The 22,497-nt window shown below is 39.7% G+C and overlaps 1 protein-coding gene across 2 annotated transcripts in view; it reads right to left on the bottom strand.

The window, feature by feature from the left end:
* The window catches only part of cstpp1 (centriolar satellite-associated tubulin polyglutamylase complex regulator 1), a 285,371-nt gene that overhangs the window by 215,214 nt on the left and 47,660 nt on the right, over nt 1-22,497 (bottom strand). Inside the window, exons 2-3 of one of the 2 annotated variants that reach the window (XM_063061782.1) lie at nt 17,868-17,970; nt 8,423-8,881 (exon numbers count right to left, since the gene is read on the bottom strand). In XM_063061782.1, the coding sequence (XP_062917852.1) occupies nt 8,423-8,520 (98 nt within the window). In that variant the 5' untranslated portion in view covers nt 8,521-8,881; nt 17,868-17,970. The remainder of the gene's footprint in view (nt 1-8,422; nt 8,882-17,867; nt 17,971-22,497) is intronic. The other variant, XM_063061781.1, reaches the window with a different exon arrangement.

Below are 22,497 nucleotides of genomic sequence, written 5' to 3'. Positions count from 1 at the left end.
TCCCCACAGTGGCTGGGATGTGGACCACAGATTACAACAGGAAATAGAAAAAGTGAGTCAAAAAGGCAATGTTATGGTAGTCATGGGAGATTTTAACATGCAGGTCAATTGGGAAAATCAGGTTGGTAATGGATCTCAAGAGAATGAGTTTGTTGAATGCCTAAGAGATGGCTTTTTAGAGCAGTTTGTCGTTGAGCCTACCAAGAGATCAGCTACACTGGATTGGGTGTTATGTAATGAACCGGAGGTGATTAGGGAGCTTAAGGTAAAAGAACCATAAGAAACCAGTGATCACAATATGATTGTATTCAACTTGAAATTTGATAGGGAGAAAGTAAAGTCTGATGTAGCAACATTTCAGTGGAGTAAGGGAAATTACAGTAGTATGAGAGAGGAGTTGGCCAAAGTAAATTAGAAGGAGCTGCTGGCAGGGATGTCTGAACAGCAGCAATGGTGTGTGCTGCTGGGAAAAATGAAGAAGGTGCAAGACATGTGTATTCCAAAAATGAAGCAATACTCAAATGGTAAAATAGTACAACCGTGGCTGACAAGGCATGTCAAAGCTATTGTAAAAGCAAAAGAAAGGGCATACAGCAATGCAAAAATTAGGGGAAAGATAGAGGATTGGGAAGTTTTTAAAAACCTACGGAGAGCAACTAAAAAAAATCATTAGAAGGGAAAAGATGAACTATGAAAGCAAGCTAGCAAATAATATCAAAGTGGATAGTAAAAGTTTTTTCAAGTATGTTAAAAATAAAAGAGAGTGGATATAGGACTGCTAGAAAATGAGGCAGGAGAAATAATAACAGGGGACACGGAGATGGCTGCTGAATTAAATGAGTATTTTGCATCATTCTTCACTGTGGAAGACACTAGCAGTATTTTTGATGTTGTAGTGTGTGAAGGAAGAGAAGAGGGTGCAGTCTCTATTACAAGAGAGAAGGTGCTCAAAAAGTTGAAAGACTGAAAGGTACATAAGTCACCCGGACCAGATGAACTACACCCTAGGGTTCTGAAAGAGGTAGCGTTAGAGATTGTGGTGACATTTGAAATGATCTTTCAAAAATCATTGGACTCTGGCATGGTGCCATAGGACTGGAAAATTCCAAATGTCACTCCACTCTTCAAAAAAGGAGGAAAGCAGCAGAAAGGAAATTATAAACATGAGGAAATCTGCAGATGCTGGAATTTCAAGCAACACACATAAAAGTTGCTGGTGAACGCAGCAGGCCAGGCAGCATCTCTAGGAAGAGGTACAGTCGATGTTTCGGGCCGAGACCCTTTGTCAGGACTAACTGAAAGAAGAGCTAGTAAGAGATTTGGAAGTGGGAGGGGGAGCGGGGAGATCCGAAATGATAGGAGAAGACAGGAGGGGGAGGGGATGGAGCCAAGAGCTGGACAGTTGATTGGCAAAAGGGATAGGAGAGAATCATGGGACAGGAGGCCTAGGGAGAAAGAAAGAGGAAGGGGGAAGCCCAGAGGATGGGCAAGGAGTATAGTGAGAGGAACAGAGGGAGAAAAAGGAGAGAGAAAAAGAATATATATATAAATAACAAGGGGGAGGTGGGGCATTAACGGAAGTGAGAGACGACAATGTTTATGCCATCAGGTTGGAGGCTACCCAGACGGAATATATGGTGTTGTTCCTCCAACCTGAGTGTGGCTTCATCTTTACAGTAGAGGAGGCCGTGGATAGACATATCAGAATGGGAATTGGACGTGGAATTAAAATGTGTGGCCACTGGGAGATCCTGCTTTCTCTGGCGGACAGAGCCAGAAACGGTCTCCCAGTCTGCATCGGGTCTCGCCAATATATAGAAGGGCGCATCAGGAGCACTGGACGCAGTATATCACCCCAGCCAACTCACAGGTGAAGTGTCGCCTCACCTGGAAGGACTGTCTGGGGCCCTGAGTGGTAGTGAGGGAGCAAGTGTAAGGACATGTGTAGCACTTGTTCTGCTTACAAGGATAAGTGCCGGGAGGGAGATCGGTGGGGAGGGATGGGGGGAACGAATGGACAAGGGAGTCACGTAGGGAGAGATCCCTGCGGAAAGCAGAGGGGGGGGAGGGAGAGGAAATTATAGACCAGTTAGCCTGACCTCAGTGATTGGGAAGATGTTAGAGTCAATTGTTAAGGATGAGGTGATGGAGTACTTAGTGACACAGGACATGATAGGACTAAGTCAGCATGTTTTTTCAGGGAAAATCCTGCCTGGTGAATCTGTTGGAATTCTTTGAAGAGATTACAAGTAGGATAGACAAAGGGGATGCAGTGGATGTTGTATATTTGGACTTTCAGAAGGCCTTTGACAAGGTGCCACACATAAGGCTGCTTACCAACCTAAGAGCCCATGGTATTACAGGAAAGTTACAAACACGGTTAGAGCACTGGCTGATTGGTAGGAGGCAGCAAGTGGGAATAAAAGGATCCTTTTCTAGTTGGCTGCCAGTGACTAGTGGTATTCTGCAGGGGTTGGTGTTGGGACCACTTCTTCTTATGTTGTTTATCAATGATTTTGATGACAAGAGCTAAAAATAAGATACAAGCTGAAATAGGTAAAGAACAATGTGGTTTTGTGAAAGACAAAGGTATAAGAAACGCAATATTGGTGTTGCCAGGTTTGCAGGTGATACAAAGATTGGTGGAGCGGCAAGTAGTGTTGAGAAGTCAGGTAGGATGCAGAAGGACTTAGACAGATTAGGAAAATGGGCAAGCAAGTGGCAAATGAAATACAATGTTGGAAAATGCATGGTCATGAGCAAACTATTTTCTAAATGGGGAGAAAATCCAGGAATCTGAGATGCAGAGGGACTTGTGAGTCCTTGTGCAGAAGACTCTGAAGGTTAACTTGCAGATTGTCAGTGATGAGGAAGGCAAATGCCATGATAGCATTCATTTCAAGAGGTCTAGAATACAAGAGCAAGGATGTGATGCTGAGGCTTTATAAGGCACTAGTGAGGCCTCACCTTGAATTTTGTGAACAGTTTTGTGACCCTCATCTTAGAAAAGATGTGCTGGCATTGGAGACGGTCCAGAGGAGGTTCACAAGGATGAATCCAGGAATGAAATTGTTATCATACAAGGAACGTTTGATGGCTCTGGATCTGTACTCACTGGAATTCAGAAGGATGAAGGGGGATCTTATTAAAAGCTTTCGAATGTTGAAAAAGCAAGACAGAGTAGATGTGGAAAGGATGTTTCCCATGGTGGGAGAGTCTAGGACAAGAGGGCACAGCCTCAGGATAGAGGGGGCACCCTTTCAAAACAGAGATGCGGAGAAATTTCTTCAGTCAAAGGGTGTTGAATTTGTGGAATTTATTGCCACATGCAGCTGTGGAGGCCAGGACATTGGGTGTATTTAAGGCAGAGATTGATAGGTTCTTGATTGGACATGGCATGAAAGGTTACAGGGAGAAGGCCAGGAACTGGGGTTGGGGAGGAGATAGAAAAAAGGATCAGCCATGATTGAATGGTGTAGTATACTCAATGGGCCAGATGGCCTAATTCTGCTCCCATGTCTTACCAGAGGATACATAGTTAAAGTCATTGGCAAAACATCCCAGGAACTGCTCAGGAAGATGTACAGAAGTTCTATTTCTTTGCATACAAATATAATCTGGATGTATTGTAAAGAGTAATCTTTGTGCATGTCAAATGTCTTGCTCACGGTGGCCTTGGACAGTTTCGTTGGCGACCGTGAGAGCATGAAAGTTACATGAACACAGGGGTGGGATTCGTGTAGAGCGGTGGCAAGTGATTATTGGTTCAGTGGCATGTGCTGGTGCAAATGTATTGGTCCACTGATTGCAGCATTATATATCAGTGGACTAGAGCAGTCAGGGGCATGAAGAAAGTTTACCAGTGCCTCACTGGATCACGAACAGCGCTGCAGATCGGGCAGAGTGGGAGATGTACTGTGGTGAAGGAGGCCCACGCACACCTAGGTAAGTATTTTAATGCTTGCTCGTTTCTGTCCAGATAAATTCAAAGTTTTGAAACAGATAAGGGGAATGTGTGTCTTTCTGCCTCACCAGATGGATCCGCAAACCTTTTGGCGTAACTCTAGAACATACTGTTGATAAGACCAATGGGGGCAGGTTCAAAAGTAAATTTCAAAAAAGAACTGTACATATGCTTAAAAAACAAAAATGAAATTGCAGAATTTTAGGAAGTACAGATAATAGACTGATTTTTTAAAGCACCACTATTAGCACAAATGGACTTTTCTATGACACATGTTTCTAAGAGAAACTAAAAGATTTTGGGTTTTCTCTTCTCTAAAATTCTCCAATTTTTTAAAATCTTTTTGCTCAATTCCAGAAGTTTGTCCTTAATAACTTGTTAAAAGGCAATGTGGCAGCCAATCCCCAAATTTGTGTTGAGCTAACAATCTCCTTTTGAATATGTGTCACTGAATATGGATAAGGAGTGAAATTATTGACTAAACACTCTTCTATCTGTAATTCAGGAGTACCAAGGTCAATTATAATACCTTCGCACTTGCTCCAGGTGATTGAGAAATGTGTAGGGTAGGTCTCATGTTAGATTTTGAAGCATTGTACAGTTTAAAGTCAAGTGTTGTTGGTAGAATCTCAGATGGCGATGAGGAGGATTACAGATAGACTTATAGTTGCATCAACAAGTGAGGTATCTAGTGATGAAGGGTTGCTGTGCCAATGCAGGCACTTAAATTAGTGAAAATCAGCATGTATCTACTGAAGACAACATAATAAAAAGACAAAAATGAGGTGATTGGAATGATATCTTGCTCAAAACTTATTATATGATTTTATTATCAATTTCTCCATATTTATGGACTGCTCAATTCATTAACAGAGTCAACTCAGTAAGAAAACTTAAGAATTGGAGAGATTGGTCAGAGTATTATGGTATTTATACAACTTTGCCACCAAACTGAGCCATAAAATGGTCTTTACCTAACCTTTAAATTCTAAAGATAAAGCACCCTTGTAATGCACAGTAGAAACCCCTTTGTCAATCAGAGATGGAGAATTATTTGTTGAAGAAATTATATTTGCCCTGTCTCAAGACTCCTTCAGACCACTCGCAGTAATTGCTTGATGGACAGCACAAGTAACATCTTGCCTCTATCCTGTGCTTTTAATGAAAAAAATTACCTCAGAGCGTTTTCAGGAAGCCTAAGGCATCACCCCAATAGTGGACTGATTTGAAGGAGCATGTAGTAATTGAAGAAATGTGGGTTTAGGGGAGATTATAGGGATAATAAGATGAAAGGCCACAGAAGAATTTAAAAAGGTCAAGAATTTTAAAACAAAAAAAATTGCTTAACCTGAAACAAATGTTGGTCAGTTAGAACAGGGTAACAAGTGAACAGATCTGGGGGGCGGGGTGGGGGGATAGGGATAGAACACAGGAAACATCCTTCTTAACACTGCTCACTTACCTTCAAATAAAGGCTGTAGTCACGTAGGAATAGGAACCTATAAATGTTCAACTTGTGGGTAGTTCTTTGTAGCAGCCATGTTAAATTCATTTTTTTAATCCTGTGCATAATCCCTTTTCCAATGGGGCAAGATTACAGCTCTTGAACTGAACAAGAAAGCCACCTTTGCTCTAATTTGGCACCTTTTCCTACATCATCTCACAGTCTTCCTTTCCCTCCCTCAGGAATTGTTTCCAACTAATATCCACTACAGTCCCAGGGTTCCCTACAGCTACCATGAGAACACAAAGTCCTTGTTACATGCAAGGTTTAGAGGTATAGTCTTCTCACACTATATATATTATATATAACAAAAATAAAACAGCTACCAGCAGGGCATGTAATGGCACAAAAGGTGCAATGTTACAACATCAGTCTATCTGTGGAAATAATTACACGCAAGTCTCAGCTTGTAAAATCTGACAAAATGAAACATGCAAGAACTCTGCACACCAGACACAAATCTGCCTACTTTCAAAATTTTCAGTGTTCCCAACCCGAACTGAAGACTATTGATACTTCACTACTTGGCAGTGTGACATCAGTGCAATTACCTTATGACAAACAGAATTTACCATACACGCCAGATGACAGCTCTGGAGAACATGCTACATTTACTAACCTTCTCAGTATTCAAAGCTGACCTCAAGACTGCATAGACCTACAAATAGAGTTATAGAAAACTACAGCACAGAAGTGGGCCTTTTAACCTATTTAGTTCCGTGCCGAACTATTAACCTGCTAGACCCATCAACCTGCACCCAGACCATAGCCCTAAATACCCCTCCCATACATGTACCTATCCAAATTTCTTTTAAATGCTGAAATCAAACCCAAATCCACCACTTCTTCTGGCAGTTCTTTCCACACTCTCACCAACCTTGAATGAAGAAACTTCCCTCTCCTATTCCTCTTAAACAGATCATCTTTCACACTTAACCCATGACCTCTAATTCTAATCTCATCGAACCTCGGTGGAAAAAGCACGCTTGCATTTACCTGATCTATTCCTACTTTACATACCCCTATTAAGTTTCCCCTCATTCGCCTACCCTCTAGGGAATTAACTACTAACTTACTCAACACTTCCCTATAACTCAGGTCCTCAAGTCTCCCGAGTAAATACAGATGTAAAAAAAACATCTAACATCTCCACCATCTCTTTCAGCTCCATACACAGACAACCACTCTGCTTTTCAGGAGGACTAATTATTGTCACTGCAATCCTTCTGCTCTTAATATATCCACTGAAGCTCCTGGAATTCTCAGAATCAAAATCAGGTTTATTATCACCGGCATATGTCATGAAATTTGTTAACTTAGCAGCAGCAGCAGGTCAATGCAACACATAGTATAGAAGAAGAAAATAATCAATCAATCAATCAATCAATTACAGTATATGTGTATTGAATAGATTAAAAATCATGCAAAAACATAAATAATATATATTTAAAAAGTGAGGTAGTGTTCATGGGTTAAATGTCCATTTAGGAATCGGATGGCAGAGGGGAAGAAGCTGTTTCTGAATTGCACAGTGTGAGCCTTCAGGCTTCTGACCTCCTACCTGATGGTAACATTGAGCAAAGGGCATGCCCTGAGTGTTGGAGGTCCTTAATAATGGACACTGCCTTTCTGAAACACCTCTCCTTGAAGATGTCCAGGGTACTTTGTAGGCTAGTACCCAAGATGGAGCCAACTAAATTTACAAACCTCTGCAGCTTCTTTCAGTCCTGTGCAGTAGCTCCTCCATACCAGACAGTGATGCAGCCTGTCAGAATACTCTCCACGGAACATCAGTAGAAGTCTTTGAGTGTATTTGTTGATATACCAAATCTCTTTAAACTCCTAATGAAGTAGAGCCGCTGTCTTGCCTTCTTTATAACTGCATTGATATATTGCAGGTTAGCCCTCCTTCATTTTCTCTACTAAAGCAGCATCATGCCTTCATTTAGCTCTCCTGATTTCCCTCTTAAGCGTTCTCTTGCATTTCTTATACTTATCAAGTACTTCATTTGGTCCTTTCTGCCTATAGCTGCTATGTACCTCCTTCTTCTTAACCAGGACCTCAATATCTCTTGAAAACCATGGTTCCTGTTATCTTTGCCTTTTATTCTGCCAAGTACATATAAACTCTGTACTCTCAATATTTCACTTTTTAAGACATCCTACTTACCAAGTGCACATCTGCCTGAAAACAACCTGTCCCAATGCACGCTTGCCAGATCCTTTCTGATGCCATCAGAATTGGCCTTTCTCCAATTTAGGATCTCAGAGTGAGGACCCGACATATTATTTTCCATAGCACACTGAAACTAATGGCATGATGGTCATTTGATGCATAGTGTTCCCCTACAAAACTTCTGTTACTTGCTCTGACTCACTCCCTAATAGGAGATCCAGTATCACACTCTCTCTAATTGGAACTTCTACATACTGATTAAGGAAACTTTCCTGAACACATTTGACAACCTCTTTCCCATCCAGCCCTTTACAGTATGGGAGTCCCAATCTATATGTGGAAAGTTACAATCATCTACCACTCTAACCTTATGTTTCTTGCAACAGTCTGCAATCTCTCGACAAATTTGCTCCTCTAAATCTCACTGACTATTGGGTAGTCTATAACAGAATCCATTTTTTAATTCCTCATTTCCACCCATATAGCCTCAGTTGACAAACTCTCCAGATATTAAGTTAGTAGATAGTGACAGTGAAGAGCAACAGTCAGTAGGCAGTGTGCATTTCCTCATCAACTATACACATTTTCTCTACTTTTTGTCTCTTTCAATGCTGCCTGACTTGCTCAGTACTTCTGCTATATTTCAGATTTTATGTATCTGCATCATCTGCTTTAGAACGAGAGAAGGAGAGTTTTGGACAACAGCAAGGTTATGAAATATGGCATAAGGAAAGCAGGCCTGAAGTGCTGCAGAATAAGCAACTCTAGTGTTACATACCTCAAGGAGATCTGTGTTTTTTTTGGAGAATGATGTAATGGTCTTTTGGAGGTCACCTGATGTAATTTTCCCACCGATGTGAGGTCATGTGATGACATGTGCACCACGGGTATATAAAGGAAGACCCCAGATGATGCAGTTAGTTTTTAGTTTTTAGTTTTCCAGCTAGAACGTGCATCTGTGTCTCCGTTTCTGTTGCATATTTATTTTATGACGTGGCTTCATTTTTTTAAAAATGGAGTGTTGCGTTCTGTTGCAAGGTACAATAGTGCTCGATTGGCAATTTTTGCTAGATGTGTTGATGTACCTTATTCCAGCAGTAGTACGGGAGAATGAAGACTTTATTGAAGTACAGGACCCGAAGGATTGAGAGGAGTCGGTTTCATTCGGTAGTTTAACAAAGGATCGACCTTATTGAGTCTTCGTTGAAGGAGTAGTGACCCGCATAGAGAATAACTCCTGCCAAAAGGAAAAAGGAGTTCATGCAAGGTGCTCTTTAGAATTTAAGGTCCGTTGTTTTAAACTGTTTATTTCCCGCATCGTGAATCCTTTGGACAGAACCAGCAGGAAAGTCTGGTTAAAGTTTTCGTTTTTTTTATCATTTATCCATGTTTAATAAATGTTTGGTTGTTTTTATATAACCTGTCTCGACTGATATTCATCATTGCCGGTTATGTAACACTAGAAATAACAGCAGCAAGAAACATCAGACAATTGATCAGAAATAGAAATAAGTGGTCTTTGAGATGGTTAGAGGACTGAAGATAATTTTAGGGACAGTCATGACAAAAATTTCTTGCATACAGGCTGGATGCTTCAGAATATGCAATAGAAATTCAAAATATTAAATCAATGCCAAAATTATTTGGCCTTCTTCCCAACACTATATAAAAATGCTAAACGCTTTCTGGCACATAACCTAAAATAACAATAATTTAGTTAAGCATTTTTTAAGCATTGCTTAATCGTTTAATCGTGTTTTGTTATTACTCAAGGGTATTTGCCCTAATCTCATGCACATTGATTGTTGTCTGTCATGACAAATCTGTTAAAAATGAGGCTTGAAAATTCAATTCATGGCAAACTGTGGCTGGAAATGCAATTAAAAAGGGGGGGAAGGGAACTGAATTATGGTGAAGCCACTCAGAACTATAAATTACAGTCAATGGCTAGATTTCACACATTCTCTCCACGCTATTCTGTTTTTTTTTTGCGCTATCAATAGGTAAAAAATGAAGAGATCAATTAGCACAGTTTTTTGTGTATTCTTCAATTTTGTGTAATTTGTTTCAATCCCAGTAAGATTTAGAAAAGCATTTTCTGTTTTTTTTCCCCAAAACATCTGGATGTTTAGAGATGCTCCAACCGAGCATCAGCATAAGATTTGTTTTTGAATTTGTAAAACCCATTCCACTATCATTTCAAAAATCTACCTGAAGTGACATTCAACTATAATGCATTTCCAAAGGAAAGAGTTAATAAACATGCAGCAAGTGATCAAATACTCATAATAGGTATATTTTTTTGGGATCTCCAAGCCCCTGCATCCTCCAGTTTACACAGGTCACTGGGCAAAATAAAATAGGCACTCAACAGCTGTAGGCAACAAAAAAGGCCCATTAATTATACAATAAATAAAAGGTTATCTACTCATTTCCTTTCAAAACCATGTCTCTTCTGAAACTTGTTTGACTAAGGACAATGATTGTTTAATAAACACACCAATAAGCCATTATTCATCATTCTATTTACTAGGATCCATGTATACTTAACTGCAGAATAACATAAACTTTAGCCAATGCTTATTCCACTTATTTTCAAGTAACTTCAATTAATACAGTGAATATTTAGCATTTTCACCACAACTGTCTTCTTCTTGTTTGTATAAAGATATCCTTTCACTGACACTGAAAAATCAGAATCTCTAAGTTTGTGGCAACTGTGTACAAGAAACATTACATTTTAAAATCAAGATTATTTGATTGTATATTCCCCTCTAATACTGAAGAATTGAACTAATGGCATTATTTAAGTTGCACAGAAATGCGACCATTCGTTTTAGATGCAAAAATCCTGTTTTTAACGTCAACCACCCATAATTGTTCAAATGCTTCAGCAATAAAAGAATTTGATGCCTTCTCTCAGGGTTTCAAAACAAAGGCACAAAAAGGGATTCTCAGATTTCCTACTCCCTGGCTGCAATGGCTTGCTTCAATTCTGGAATGACTAAAATGATCACGTATGATATATTTATGACTTTAGAGTCACAGAGTGATAGAAGAGGACCACACATAAACAGGCCCTTCAGCCCATCTAGTTCATGCCAAACCATTTAAACTACCTACTCCCATCAATCTGCACCAGAACCATAGCCCTCCATACCCCTTACCATGCATGTATCTATCCAAACGTCACTTAAATACTGAAATTGAGCTCACATGCACCACTTGCGCTGGCAGCTCTTACCACATGCTCCCGACCCTCTGAGTGAAGAAGTTTCTCTTCAGGTTTCCTTTAAACTTTTCACCCTTAACCCATGACCTCTAGTTCTAGTTCCACCCAACCTGAGTGGAAAAAGCCTGCTTGCATTTACCCTATATACACACCTCATACTTTCGTATATCCCTATCAAATCTCCCCTCAATCTTCTATGTTCCAAGGAATAAAATTCTTGCATATTCAATCTTTTCTTATAACTCAAAAGTCCTCCAGACCCAGCAACATCCTTGCAAATTTTCTCTGTACTCTTTCAGCCTTATTTACATCTTGCCTGTAGCTAGGTGACCAAAACTGCACACAATACTCCAAATTAGGCCTCACTAACATCTTATAAAACTTCAACATTACATCCCACCTCCTGAACTCATCACTTTGATTTATGAAGGCAATTGCCAAAAGCTTTCGTTTTGATCCTATCAACCTATGATACTACTTTCAATGAATTATGGACCTGTATTCCCAGATCCCCTTGTTCCACCACACTCCTCAGAGCCGTACCGCTCACTGTGTAAGATTTACCCTGGTTGGTCCTACCAAAGGGAACGCCTCACACTTCTCTGTACTAAATTCCATCTGCCATTTTTCAGCCCATTTTCCCAGCTGGTCCAGATCTCGCTGCAAGCTCGGATAGTCTTCCTTGCTGCCCATTATACCCTCATTCTTGGTGTCATCTGCAAATTTGCTGATCCAGTTAACCACATCATCATCCAGATAATTCATATAGATAACAAACAAGAGTAGACCCAGCACCGATCCCTGTGGCACTCCACAAGTCACAGGCCCAATCAGGGATCAACTATCTACAACCACTCACTGGCTTATTCCTCAAAGCCAATGTCTACTCCAATTTACTACCTCATCCTGAATGACGAGGAACTGAACTTCTTGACCAACCTCCCGTTCAGGACCTTGTCAAGTGCGTTACTAAAGTCCACACAGACAACATCCACTGCATGCCTTCATCCACTTTACTGGTAACTTCCTTGAAAAACTCTATTAGGTTGTTTAGACACAACCTACCATATACAAAGCCATGCTGACCATCCCTAATCAACCCATGTCTATCCAAATAGTCATATATCCAGTCCCTTACAATACCTTCCAATAATTTTCGCATTACTGATATCAGGTTCACAGGCCTATAATTTCCTGGTTTATCCTTAGAGACTTACTTAAACAGCGGAACAAGGTTAGCTATCCTCCAATCCTCCAGTACCTCACCTTTCACCAAGGATGATTTATGTATCTCTGCTAGGGCCCCTGCAATATCTATACTTGCCTCCCACAGAGTCAGAGGGAACGCCTTGTCATGCCCTGGGGATTTATCCACCCTAATTTGCCTCTAGACAGAAAACACATTATCCCCTGTAATCTGTATAGAACCCATGAAGTCGATGCTGCTTTGCATCACTTTTGTACTCTGCGTCTGTCTGAGTAAACACAGATGCAAACAATTCATTTAAGATCTCCTCCATCTCCATGCATGGATTAACATTTAGATCTTGGATTAACTACTCTGAATAGGTAGCGATTTCTATTATCTTACAAGAGATATACATTCTGAAACCTCAGTACATTAATCCTAAATTTATAACTGAAAAGGTGTAACAATCAAGCTATTCTTTTTAACATAAATTATCTCACTCAACAAATATTGCTGCTTTATGTTATTGTTACATGAGCTGCTAGATGGCATAAGTCAATGGAATTTCATGCCAATGTCTCTGAAGGATTCAAGGAACGATTCCCAAAGTATTGTATAAATATGCCAATTTAAATCAATAACACGAATCTCATGATAATGTACAAATTACACATACACAATCAGAAATCTGAAAGAGCTCAATGTCAGTAATACTAACAATGTTAAAATAGGGATCAAAAGAACAGCAGAACAGAAGAAATCTTTATGGATAGGATCTATGAGCAGTTGGAAAAGTATGCCTTTGTGCAATACAGATCATGTCCTACTAAGTTGATTGAGTTTTACAAAGAGGTGATGAAGATGGTCAATAAAGGTAGATCTATGAACAAGGTCCTTCATGGCAGAATCATTTGGAAGAGGATATAAACTGTTTTTCAGATATTTAAAGAGTAAAAGAGAGGCGAAAGAGGATATTGGAACACTGGAAAATCATGCTGGAGAGGTAGTAATAGGGAACAAAGAAATGTTAGAAGAACTTAATAAGTATTTTGTGTCAGTCTTCACTGTGGAAGATACTAGCAGTATGCCAGAAATTCAAGAGTATTGGGGGGAGAAGTGAGAGTAGATGCTGTTACCAAGGAGAAGATGCTTGGGAAGCTGAAAGGTCTGATGTAGATAAGTCACTCGGGACCAGATGGACTACACCACAGAATCTGAAAGATGTAGATGAAGAGCTTCTGGAGGCATTAGTCGTAATCTTTCAAGAATCACTACATTCACTGGAAAATTCCAAACGTCACTCCATCTTCATGAAGGGAGAGAGGCAGAAGAAAGGAATTTTTAGGCCAGTTAGTCTGAGTTGGCTAACAATGTTAAAATAGAGAACTGAAGAATGATAGAACAAAATAAGTGGTTGGGAAGATGCTAGAATCCATTTTATAGGATAAGGCTTCAAGGTACTTGGAGGCAAATGATAAAATGCATGGTTTCCTTAAGGGGAAATCTTGCCTTACAAATCTATTGGAATTCTTTGAGGAAATAACAGGCAGGATTGGCAAAGGAGAGTCTTAGATTTTCAGAAGACCTTGGAGAAAGAAGAGTGGGAATAAAGGGGGCCTACACTGGCTGGCTGTCAGTGACCAGTGGTGTTCTGCAAAGGCTGGTGTTGGGACCGCACTTCTTCACATTATATGTTAATGATTTTGATGACAGAATTTGACGGCTTTCTGAGCAGGTTTGGGAGAGGCAGGTAGTGCTGAGAAAGAAGGGAGTTTGCAGGGCTTCGGCAGATTAGGAGAGTGGGCAAAGAAGTGGCAGATGGAATATACTGTAGGGAAGTGTATGATTACACACTTTGGTAGAAGGAATAAAGGCATAGACTATTTTCTAAATATCAGAAAATTTAAAAATCAGAGGTGCGAAGAAACTTAGCAATCATCATACAGGATTCCTGAAAGGTTAATTTGCAGGTTGAGTCGGTGGTAAGGAAGGAAAATGCAATGTTTGCATTCACTTTGAGGATGTAAAAGCAAGGATACAATGCTGAACCCTTACCAAGCATTGGTTAGACAGCATTTAGGAGTATTGTGTGTAGTTTTGGGCCATTATCTAAGAAAAGATTGGAGAGGGTCCAGAAGAGGTTTACGAGAATGATTCTGGGAATGAAAGGATTAATGCATGAGGGGCGTTTGATGGCTCTGGGCATGTGTTCACTGGAGTTAAGAAGAATGAGGATGGTTGTCATTGAAGTGTAACGAATGTCGAAAGGCCCCGATAGTGTATGTGGAGAGGATGGTTCCTATGGTGGGGAAGTCCAGGACCAGAGGGCACAGCCTCAGAATCAAAGGATGTACTTTTAGAACAGAGATGAGGAACCATTTCTTTAGTCAGAGGATGCTGAATCTGTGGAATTCATTGCCACTGATAGCTGAGGAAGCCAAATCATTAGGTATATTTGAAGCGGAGACTGATAGGTTCTAGATTAGTAAGAATGTCAAGGGATTTCAGGAAGAAGTCAGGAGAATGGGGTTGAGAAAATAAATATATCAGCTATGGTGGAAGGGCATAGCAGACTCAATGGGTCGAATGGACTAATTCTGGTTTTATTTCTAATGCTCATATGGTCTTAAGATTAAGATGCATGGGTTGCATGATGATTTGTACATTTGGATTCATAATTTGTTTGGCAAAGGAAGTCAGAGTGTAGCAGTTAACGGGACTTATTCTGACTGAAGGTCAGTGATTAGTAGAGTCCCACAGGAAACCATGCTGGAACTTCTGCTGGTTGTGATACTTATGAACAATTTGGATGAAAATGTGGGTGGATGAGGTAGTAAGTTTGTATATGATATAAAAATTTATTGCATTCTGGATGGTGTAGAAGATTGTGAAAGGATACTGTGGATTATAGATCAATTGCAGGTATGGGTGGAGAAATGGCAGATAGAGTTTAATTAAGTAAGCGCGAGGTAGTGCACTTTGAGAGATCATATGAAAAGGGGCAGGACACTGCTAATTGCAGGACCCTGAACAGCATTGATGATCTTGGAGCCACAACTGCCTGAAAGTGGCTGCATAGGTCAATGGGGTATTCAAGAAGGCATATGGCATACTTTATAAAACTCTGGTTAAGCCTCATCTGAAATATTGCATTCAGTGCTAGTGACTCCATTATAGGAAGGATATGGGGGCTTTGGGAAGGACGCAGGACATGTTTACCAAAATTATACTTGGATTATAGGGCATATGCTGGGGAAAATGTTGAACAAGTGGTGGGTGCTTTCTTTAGAGCAGCAAAGTCTAAAAGTAGACCTGATAGAAGCTTATAAGATTATGAGAGGCATAGGTAGACTGGACAACAACTATCATTTCCCAGGGTTGAAATGTCTTATGCTAAAGAACATGCCTTTAAGGTGAGGGGGGGCTAGGTTTAAAGGGAGATTTGCAGGGCAAGTGTGTGTGTGTGTGTGTGTGTGTTTATTTATTTTTACACACACAGACACAGAGCACTGAGGTCTGGAATGCATTGCTAGAGGTGGTAGTGGAGGCAAATAAGATAGGGAGATTTAAGAAGCTCTTAGATAGGCATACAAATGTATAGATAATGAAAGGATATGGACAATGTATTGGCAGAAGAGATTAGTCTTAGTTAGGTATTTAATTACTGGTTTAATTATTTCAGCACAACATCATGGACTGTAGGACTGACTTGTCCTTGTGCTGCACTGCTCCATGTTCTAAGAACAGAATCCAATTACTTAGACCAATTAACAAAAAACAGGAATTTCTACTGTTAAGTTTGTGTTTTTAATTCCTTGTTCAAATAACTTGTGCACAAATGCAACCAACAGTCATAACCAAGTTCAGTTACCATGAAAACACCAGCACAGGATTTCTACAGAATCTAGTGATAATCTCAGCATACAGAGCCTTTGTATTGCTAGCCTGCTCCGAAAAGCTTTCATGAATGAGGACAGGATTATTCTTTGTGTTTCCATCCTAAGGAAAGCATCTATTCCAGATTCAGATTCCAGATTCAATATAGTTTGTGATTGTTCATGCTGATTTGATGCCTGTGGGATGATGTGTTTTAATTTGCTGTGTGCTGGTTGACTTAGGTATTGGAAAAGCCTTTCACTAAAGTTGTAGGATGTAGAATATAATTTGTGATTTTCACTATTCTTGTGCAAAACCAGATGATGCCAAAGACATATACTTATATCTGAATTCTCTTGTTATTCATAATTAAAAAGTAAAAATTGAGCTATTGTGGGATATTCAGGAAGAAGTCCAGGTAAGGGGACAGAGCAAAAGCTCCATTGAAAAGATTGGTATCCAGAAAGGAACATTTGAAAATGAAGCCTTCAATTTCAATCAATTATGCCCCTTCTCTTTTCCTTCTTTTAAAGCTTGAACTTGAAGTTCCCCCAATCTATGATCAGAAGACACATGATCTCTTTCATTTAGACATCTTATGTTTTCTGATCATATTTTGTATTAAATAAATATAAAGTTATTGCTGATGTCGTCATTGCATTAGGAACTTAGAGCCAGCATTAGATTGTGAGGAATGGGATATGGTCCAGAACAATGCAGAGCCATCTGGTACCATGTAATTGAATAACCTAATTCAACTCACCAACACGGTTTGCTTTTCTAGTATAGTTTCTTGATTGAAACACAAGAAAAAGCGTCCATGAAACTGAAGACTAACAAGAGTTAATACTTTCAATAAAGGAGTAACAAGGAAACTAAAAGAAAAACAGGAAAAGGAAAATGTACATGGCTAAAGACAGTTATTTATATATGTAGATTTATAAGGATCAAGGATTTACTGTATGTATCTGCTATATACATTTGCATATATTAGGAATTTGCTGTGGTGTGTTAGTGCAACATGGAACACAAAACAACTTTTCAACAATTATAAGGAATAAAGAATTACATAAAATATTAAGTACAGACATGGAATAAAATGTTCATAAGTACATTATACCAACATGTATTTACAATGTAAATAGGATTACAAAATGTGGCTTAAAATGTGACTGAGGAAACAGATAGACAGAGGTGGGGTGGAGGTGGGGGTGGGGGGTAACTAGAATGGTTGATCCCATTAACTGCTTGGGAGAAGAAATTTTTAAGATGGCGTGAAATTGTTTTTTTTTGTATATTTTAATAGCCCTCCAGTACTTTCCAGAAAAGAGCTTTTGGAAAAGGTAGTTTGCTGGGTGAGTGGTGTTAGCAATGATTTTTCCTTTGTCCAGGACACATACAAGTCCTGCAGTAATAGTAGACTACAGCTATTACCCTTTCCTGCTATAGGTTTCATATATTGCAAAATTCATATTGTGTATATTGGAAATATTGAAATTTTCCATAAAATAATGTAGCAATATAAATAGGAAAATCAAATTGTTAAAATATTTTGTTGGGAAAAATCAGCATTTATACTGAAACGGATCTGAATTAAACTGCTGGGGAACAAGTGGACTAAAGATATTCTGGATAAACATATGGTACCCTTCACACATCCAAACTATTGGTGTCAATACCAAAACATTTAGTCTGGCCAATGAAATAATCACAGGAAAACTGATGTAGATCGTTACGTGCTAGTTATTTGTTGCAAGATATTTAACAGGTTAGCTTATAAGGGTTACAACATAGCAAACATGAAATTCATATGTATCAAATATACCAAATGGAACAAAAATTAAAACAACTTTGTTGCACAATGATTTGCTTTAATTAACAAAAGTTTCAATTTCTATCGATATTTTGAGACATTTTTGTACTTACTATTCAGCGAAGAACCTGGTAATCCCAATTTTACTATGTTCATCCTTATATTCTAGTAGCTGACTCACTGCATCCTCAATGTAAGTTAAAACATGAGTCTGGCCTGAAAATAAAGATATCAATTGCAAATTAATATAGAATATTCAATACTTTAAGTTACAAAACTGTTTTCAATTTCCCTAAGATGATTCCATTTTCTTTCATATCTAAGTTATTCTTCACAAAGATTATAGGGGTACTGGGATTAACTATACACAAGGAGATAAACTAATATAGTGAAAATTAAACATTAAAGTACAAATAGCAATATTCTATCATGTGATTATAGAGCTAGATCATTTTCATGATCTCTGAAAATAATATCCCCTTACATTCCTGTCCACATCTACCAGTGCATTTATAAATTTAAATAAAATTTGCAATATCTAGTTACGTGTAGAAGAGAGATATTTTTCTACTCAGTACAATGGAATGACAGGGAGAATTGTAAATGCTGAAATTGGCACCAAAAGTTCTACAAATCCACAAGAAGTCAAAAAGCAAATCAAGGATGGACATTGATCTAGTGTGAAGAAATGGGGGTGAATGAAAAAAAGACCATTTTGCATTGAGAATAATTAATATCTAGCATTATAAAACTAAATTATAATAACTTTTCTTGGAAAATGCATTTCCTGCACTCAGATGAGGAAACATTTGTATTAGTCTTAGCTTAGGGTGCAGGTTCTGCTGTGAACTCTCCTTTGGAAAGATTATTTGTTGAAAATGTGAAGGCCAGTCACAGGGATTCACATAAAAACAATCATAAAAATTAGCTTTATTTGTCACCTGTACATTGAAATATACAGTGAAATGCATCGCTTGCATCAAATCAGTGAGGATTGTGCTTGGCAGCCCAGAAGTGGCACCAACATAGCATATCCACGACTTACTAACCCTGACTATGCTACTTTGGAACGTGGAGAGAAAAAGAATCTCAGGGTTGCATGTGGTGACATGTACGTACTCTGAGAACAAGTCTTACTTTGAACTTTGTACGGAAACCAGAGCACAAGGAGAAAATCAACACAGTCACAGACAGAATGTACCAGCTCCTGACACTCAGCAGCAGGAGTCGAAGCCTGATCTCACAGCCGGTACGATAAAGCACTGCATTTACATTTACCTTTATGCTTCTGTGCCACCCCATTCACAATACACTTCCAAATTAACTGAGGCAAGTACAGGGTTGTTGGAATAACCTGCGCTTTGGTGGTGTGTTGATGATTTTGACACTTTAATAAGTGACTATGTCATTAAAAGCCTTTTAAAGTGGAAGTTCAGTCTTCTCGGATCTCATGAAACATGGAAGCTGAAGAAAAGTGGGAGTTGTCAGAGTCAGGTCAGTGGTTTTGCTGTAGATCTCAACAGGCTAAGAAGAGCTGAATTGAAGAGCTCGTAACTGGGAATCGGGAAGTGTAATTCACCACCCAATTCAGTTGTGTTGCCACTTTCAGTGACAATTCAACAGGAAAACCTGCTGCAGTTGCTCTGACACTGTTTACAACTCTGATAGAATATTGAACAGACCCTTTGGCCCACAGGGTCTGTGCTGACAAATACACTAATCCAAAACAGCCCCATCTGCCTGTGCATGATTTATATCCCTGCAATTCCTGTGTGTTCACTTGTCTTTCTAATGCCTCTTAAGCACTACTCTTGTATCAGTTTCCATAACCTCTTCTGACAACACAGTCCAGGTAAAACAAAACTGCCATGTAAATCAACATAAACATGAGGAAATCTGCAGATGCTGGAATTTCAAGCAACATACATAAAAGTTGCTGGTGAAGGCAGCAGGCCAGGCAGCATCTCTAGGAAGAGGTACAGTCGACGTTTCGAGCCGAGACCCTTCGTCCTGACAAAGGGTCTTGGCCCAAAACTTCAACTGTACCTCTTCCTGGAGATGCTGCTTGGCCTGCTGCGTTCGCCAGCAATTTTTATGTGTGTTGATGTAAATCTCCATTAAACCTTCCCCCTCTAACCTTAAAGCTAATCTATCTGTACCTCTTTCTGGCAGGTCACCAACCTTCTCCCCCCACCCCCCATCACCCCACCTTCTGACGATCGAGAAGAAACCATCTGATTCTGAGCCATTCCTTTTAGCTAAAACTCCAGCCAACCTCCTTTTAAACACCTTCTTCAAATCCTCCACATTCTTCTTGTAATGCAATGACCAGAACTACACACAACACTCCAAATGCAGCCTGACCAAAGTTCTATATGCAAGCATGCCGTATACCTTTATTTACCACCCTATTAATTTCTGTTACCACTGCACTGGACAACAAATTTTTTCAAAAGTGTTGCTTCCTCAGAATTTTTTTTGTTATGATAGACTGCTTAAAGATGAACACAAATATAATTTCAGACTACTTGTATCACATAGGAATTTGGAGACACAACAAATTAACTTTTATTGAATATAATGTGTTTAATTGCATAATGGTGCTGATGCTTTGCAATAGTTCAACTAAGTTAAAAATATTTTGTGAATGATTTTCATTTGTACTCAGTGTTTGAGGCTTCTCGCTTAAGTGTCCAACAATAATTCGCCAGCACTGATGGATTCCAGTTGCCCTGGTATCCTTTCTCCATGACTGCAATGTCCTGGTGAAACCTTTCACCATGCTCGTCACTAACAGCACCAAGATGCGCAGGGAAGAAGTCGAAATGGGAATGCAGAAAATGAATCTTTAGTGACATGTTGCATTTCATGGTTTTATATGCTTGAAGCATGCTTTCAACCAGCTACATGTAGTTTGATGGCGAGAAAAATTTCAACAACTTCCTTGAATGCGGTCCATGTGATTTAGATTAGATTATGAGGACACGCAGTACTCGTTTATTGTCATTTAGAAATGCATGTATTAAGAAATGATACAATGTTCCTCCACAGTGATATCACAAAAAAACAGGACAAACCAAAGACTGACACTGACAAGACAACATAATTATAACATATAGTTACAGCAGTGCAAAGCAATACCATAATTTGATGAAGAGCAGACCATGGGCATGGTAAAAAAAAGTCTCAAAGTTCCGATCGACTCCCAAGGTCCCGATAGCAGGCAGCAGAAGGGAGAAACTCTCCCTGCCGTAAACCTCCAAGCGCCAACAACTGCCGATGCATTGGGAGCACCCAACCACAGCCAACTCTGAGTCCGTCTGAAAACTTCAAGCCTCCGACCAGCCCCTCCAATACAGCCTCCCGAGCACCATCCTCTGCCGTGTGCTTCGACCCCGTCCCGGCCGCCAAGCAACAAGCAAAGCCGAGGACTCGGGGCCTTCTCCTCCGGAGATTCTGGATCACACAGTAGCAACGGCAGCAAAGAAGGCATTTCAGAAGTTTCTCCAGATGTTCCTCCGTGCTCTCACATCTATCTCCATCAAATCAGGATTGTGCACGGCACCCTACTTGACAGATAACAGATATCATTCACCAGAGTGGCCGCTGCGCACTGCATCACGCCGCCATCTTCTCCTCCTCTGGTCTCACTAGAAATTCTTCAAATTGCCTGTCATTGATGATCTGCTTGATTTGTGGACCAACAAAAATGCTTTCCTTAATCTTGGCATCAGTTATTCTGGGAAGCATCTGTCTCAAATATCAAAATCCTTCATAGAAATTTTTGTGCCTGGTGATAGCAAATTCCATCCTTACAGTCCTGAGCCCAATAATTATTACTAAAACCTGCCCTGCCATGCAGCAGCTGCGCCACCTAAGTATGCCCGAGCATGCCTGGACAAGATAGGAAACTTTCCAGCTTACATTGTAGGCAACATTTTAATTGACTTGAATTATGAATTGAAATAATAAACATAAGTTTATTTAACGAATGGTGCGTGATAGGGAAATTTCATGGTGATTTTCATGATCAGTAGCCCAAAATTCATAAGACACACCTAAAGCTATTCAGGAAGAAAATTTTTTGTTGTCCAGTGCTATCAGTGAGCTATGAACTTGTACCCCAAGAACCCTCTATACCTCAATGCTTCTACTGGTCCTCATATTCTTTGCATACTCATGATCCCTTTGCAATCTCCAGAGACTCTTTGCAATTGTTCAACTCTCCATAGAATCTCCAGGTTTACTACTCCCCCATCCACACATCCATTCACAAATTCCAATGCCATTTCCTCATACAGATCCAGGATAGCTGAGAAACCCATATGATGGTCACTATTCATCATTGGGTTTATGCAGGAGGGAGGGAGGGATCGTTGACTCAGGCCTAAGAGGCCAGCGTCGGGCATTTTCATGCCTTACAAGGCGCAGAACAAAAGACTGTGTGGGGTGCCACTCCTCACACAGACATAGAGCGATGTGTGGTTAAGTGCCTTGCTCAAGGACACAACACGCTGCCTCAACTCAGGCTCGAACTGGCGTCCTTCAGATCACCAGACGAATGCCTTAACCACTTGGCCACGTGCCCACATAATGCAAAACACACATAAATGAAATTAATTTGTCTTCATCCAAAATATGATATGCTCAATATCAGTGAATAAGTGAAGAAATCTCTGGCAAAAATTATGGTGATAATTACGAGGAGAATTTTTTTTCACCTCTAGAGCAAGATTCAAAACC

This window comes from Mobula hypostoma, chromosome 11, assembly GCF_963921235.1.
Source record: "Mobula hypostoma chromosome 11, sMobHyp1.1, whole genome shotgun sequence".
In the NCBI taxonomy this organism is placed as follows: Eukaryota; Metazoa; Chordata; class Chondrichthyes; order Myliobatiformes; family Myliobatidae; genus Mobula; species Mobula hypostoma.
Note: the sequence above shows the minus strand (reverse complement) of the source record. Positions and strands in the feature narration are given on the sequence as shown.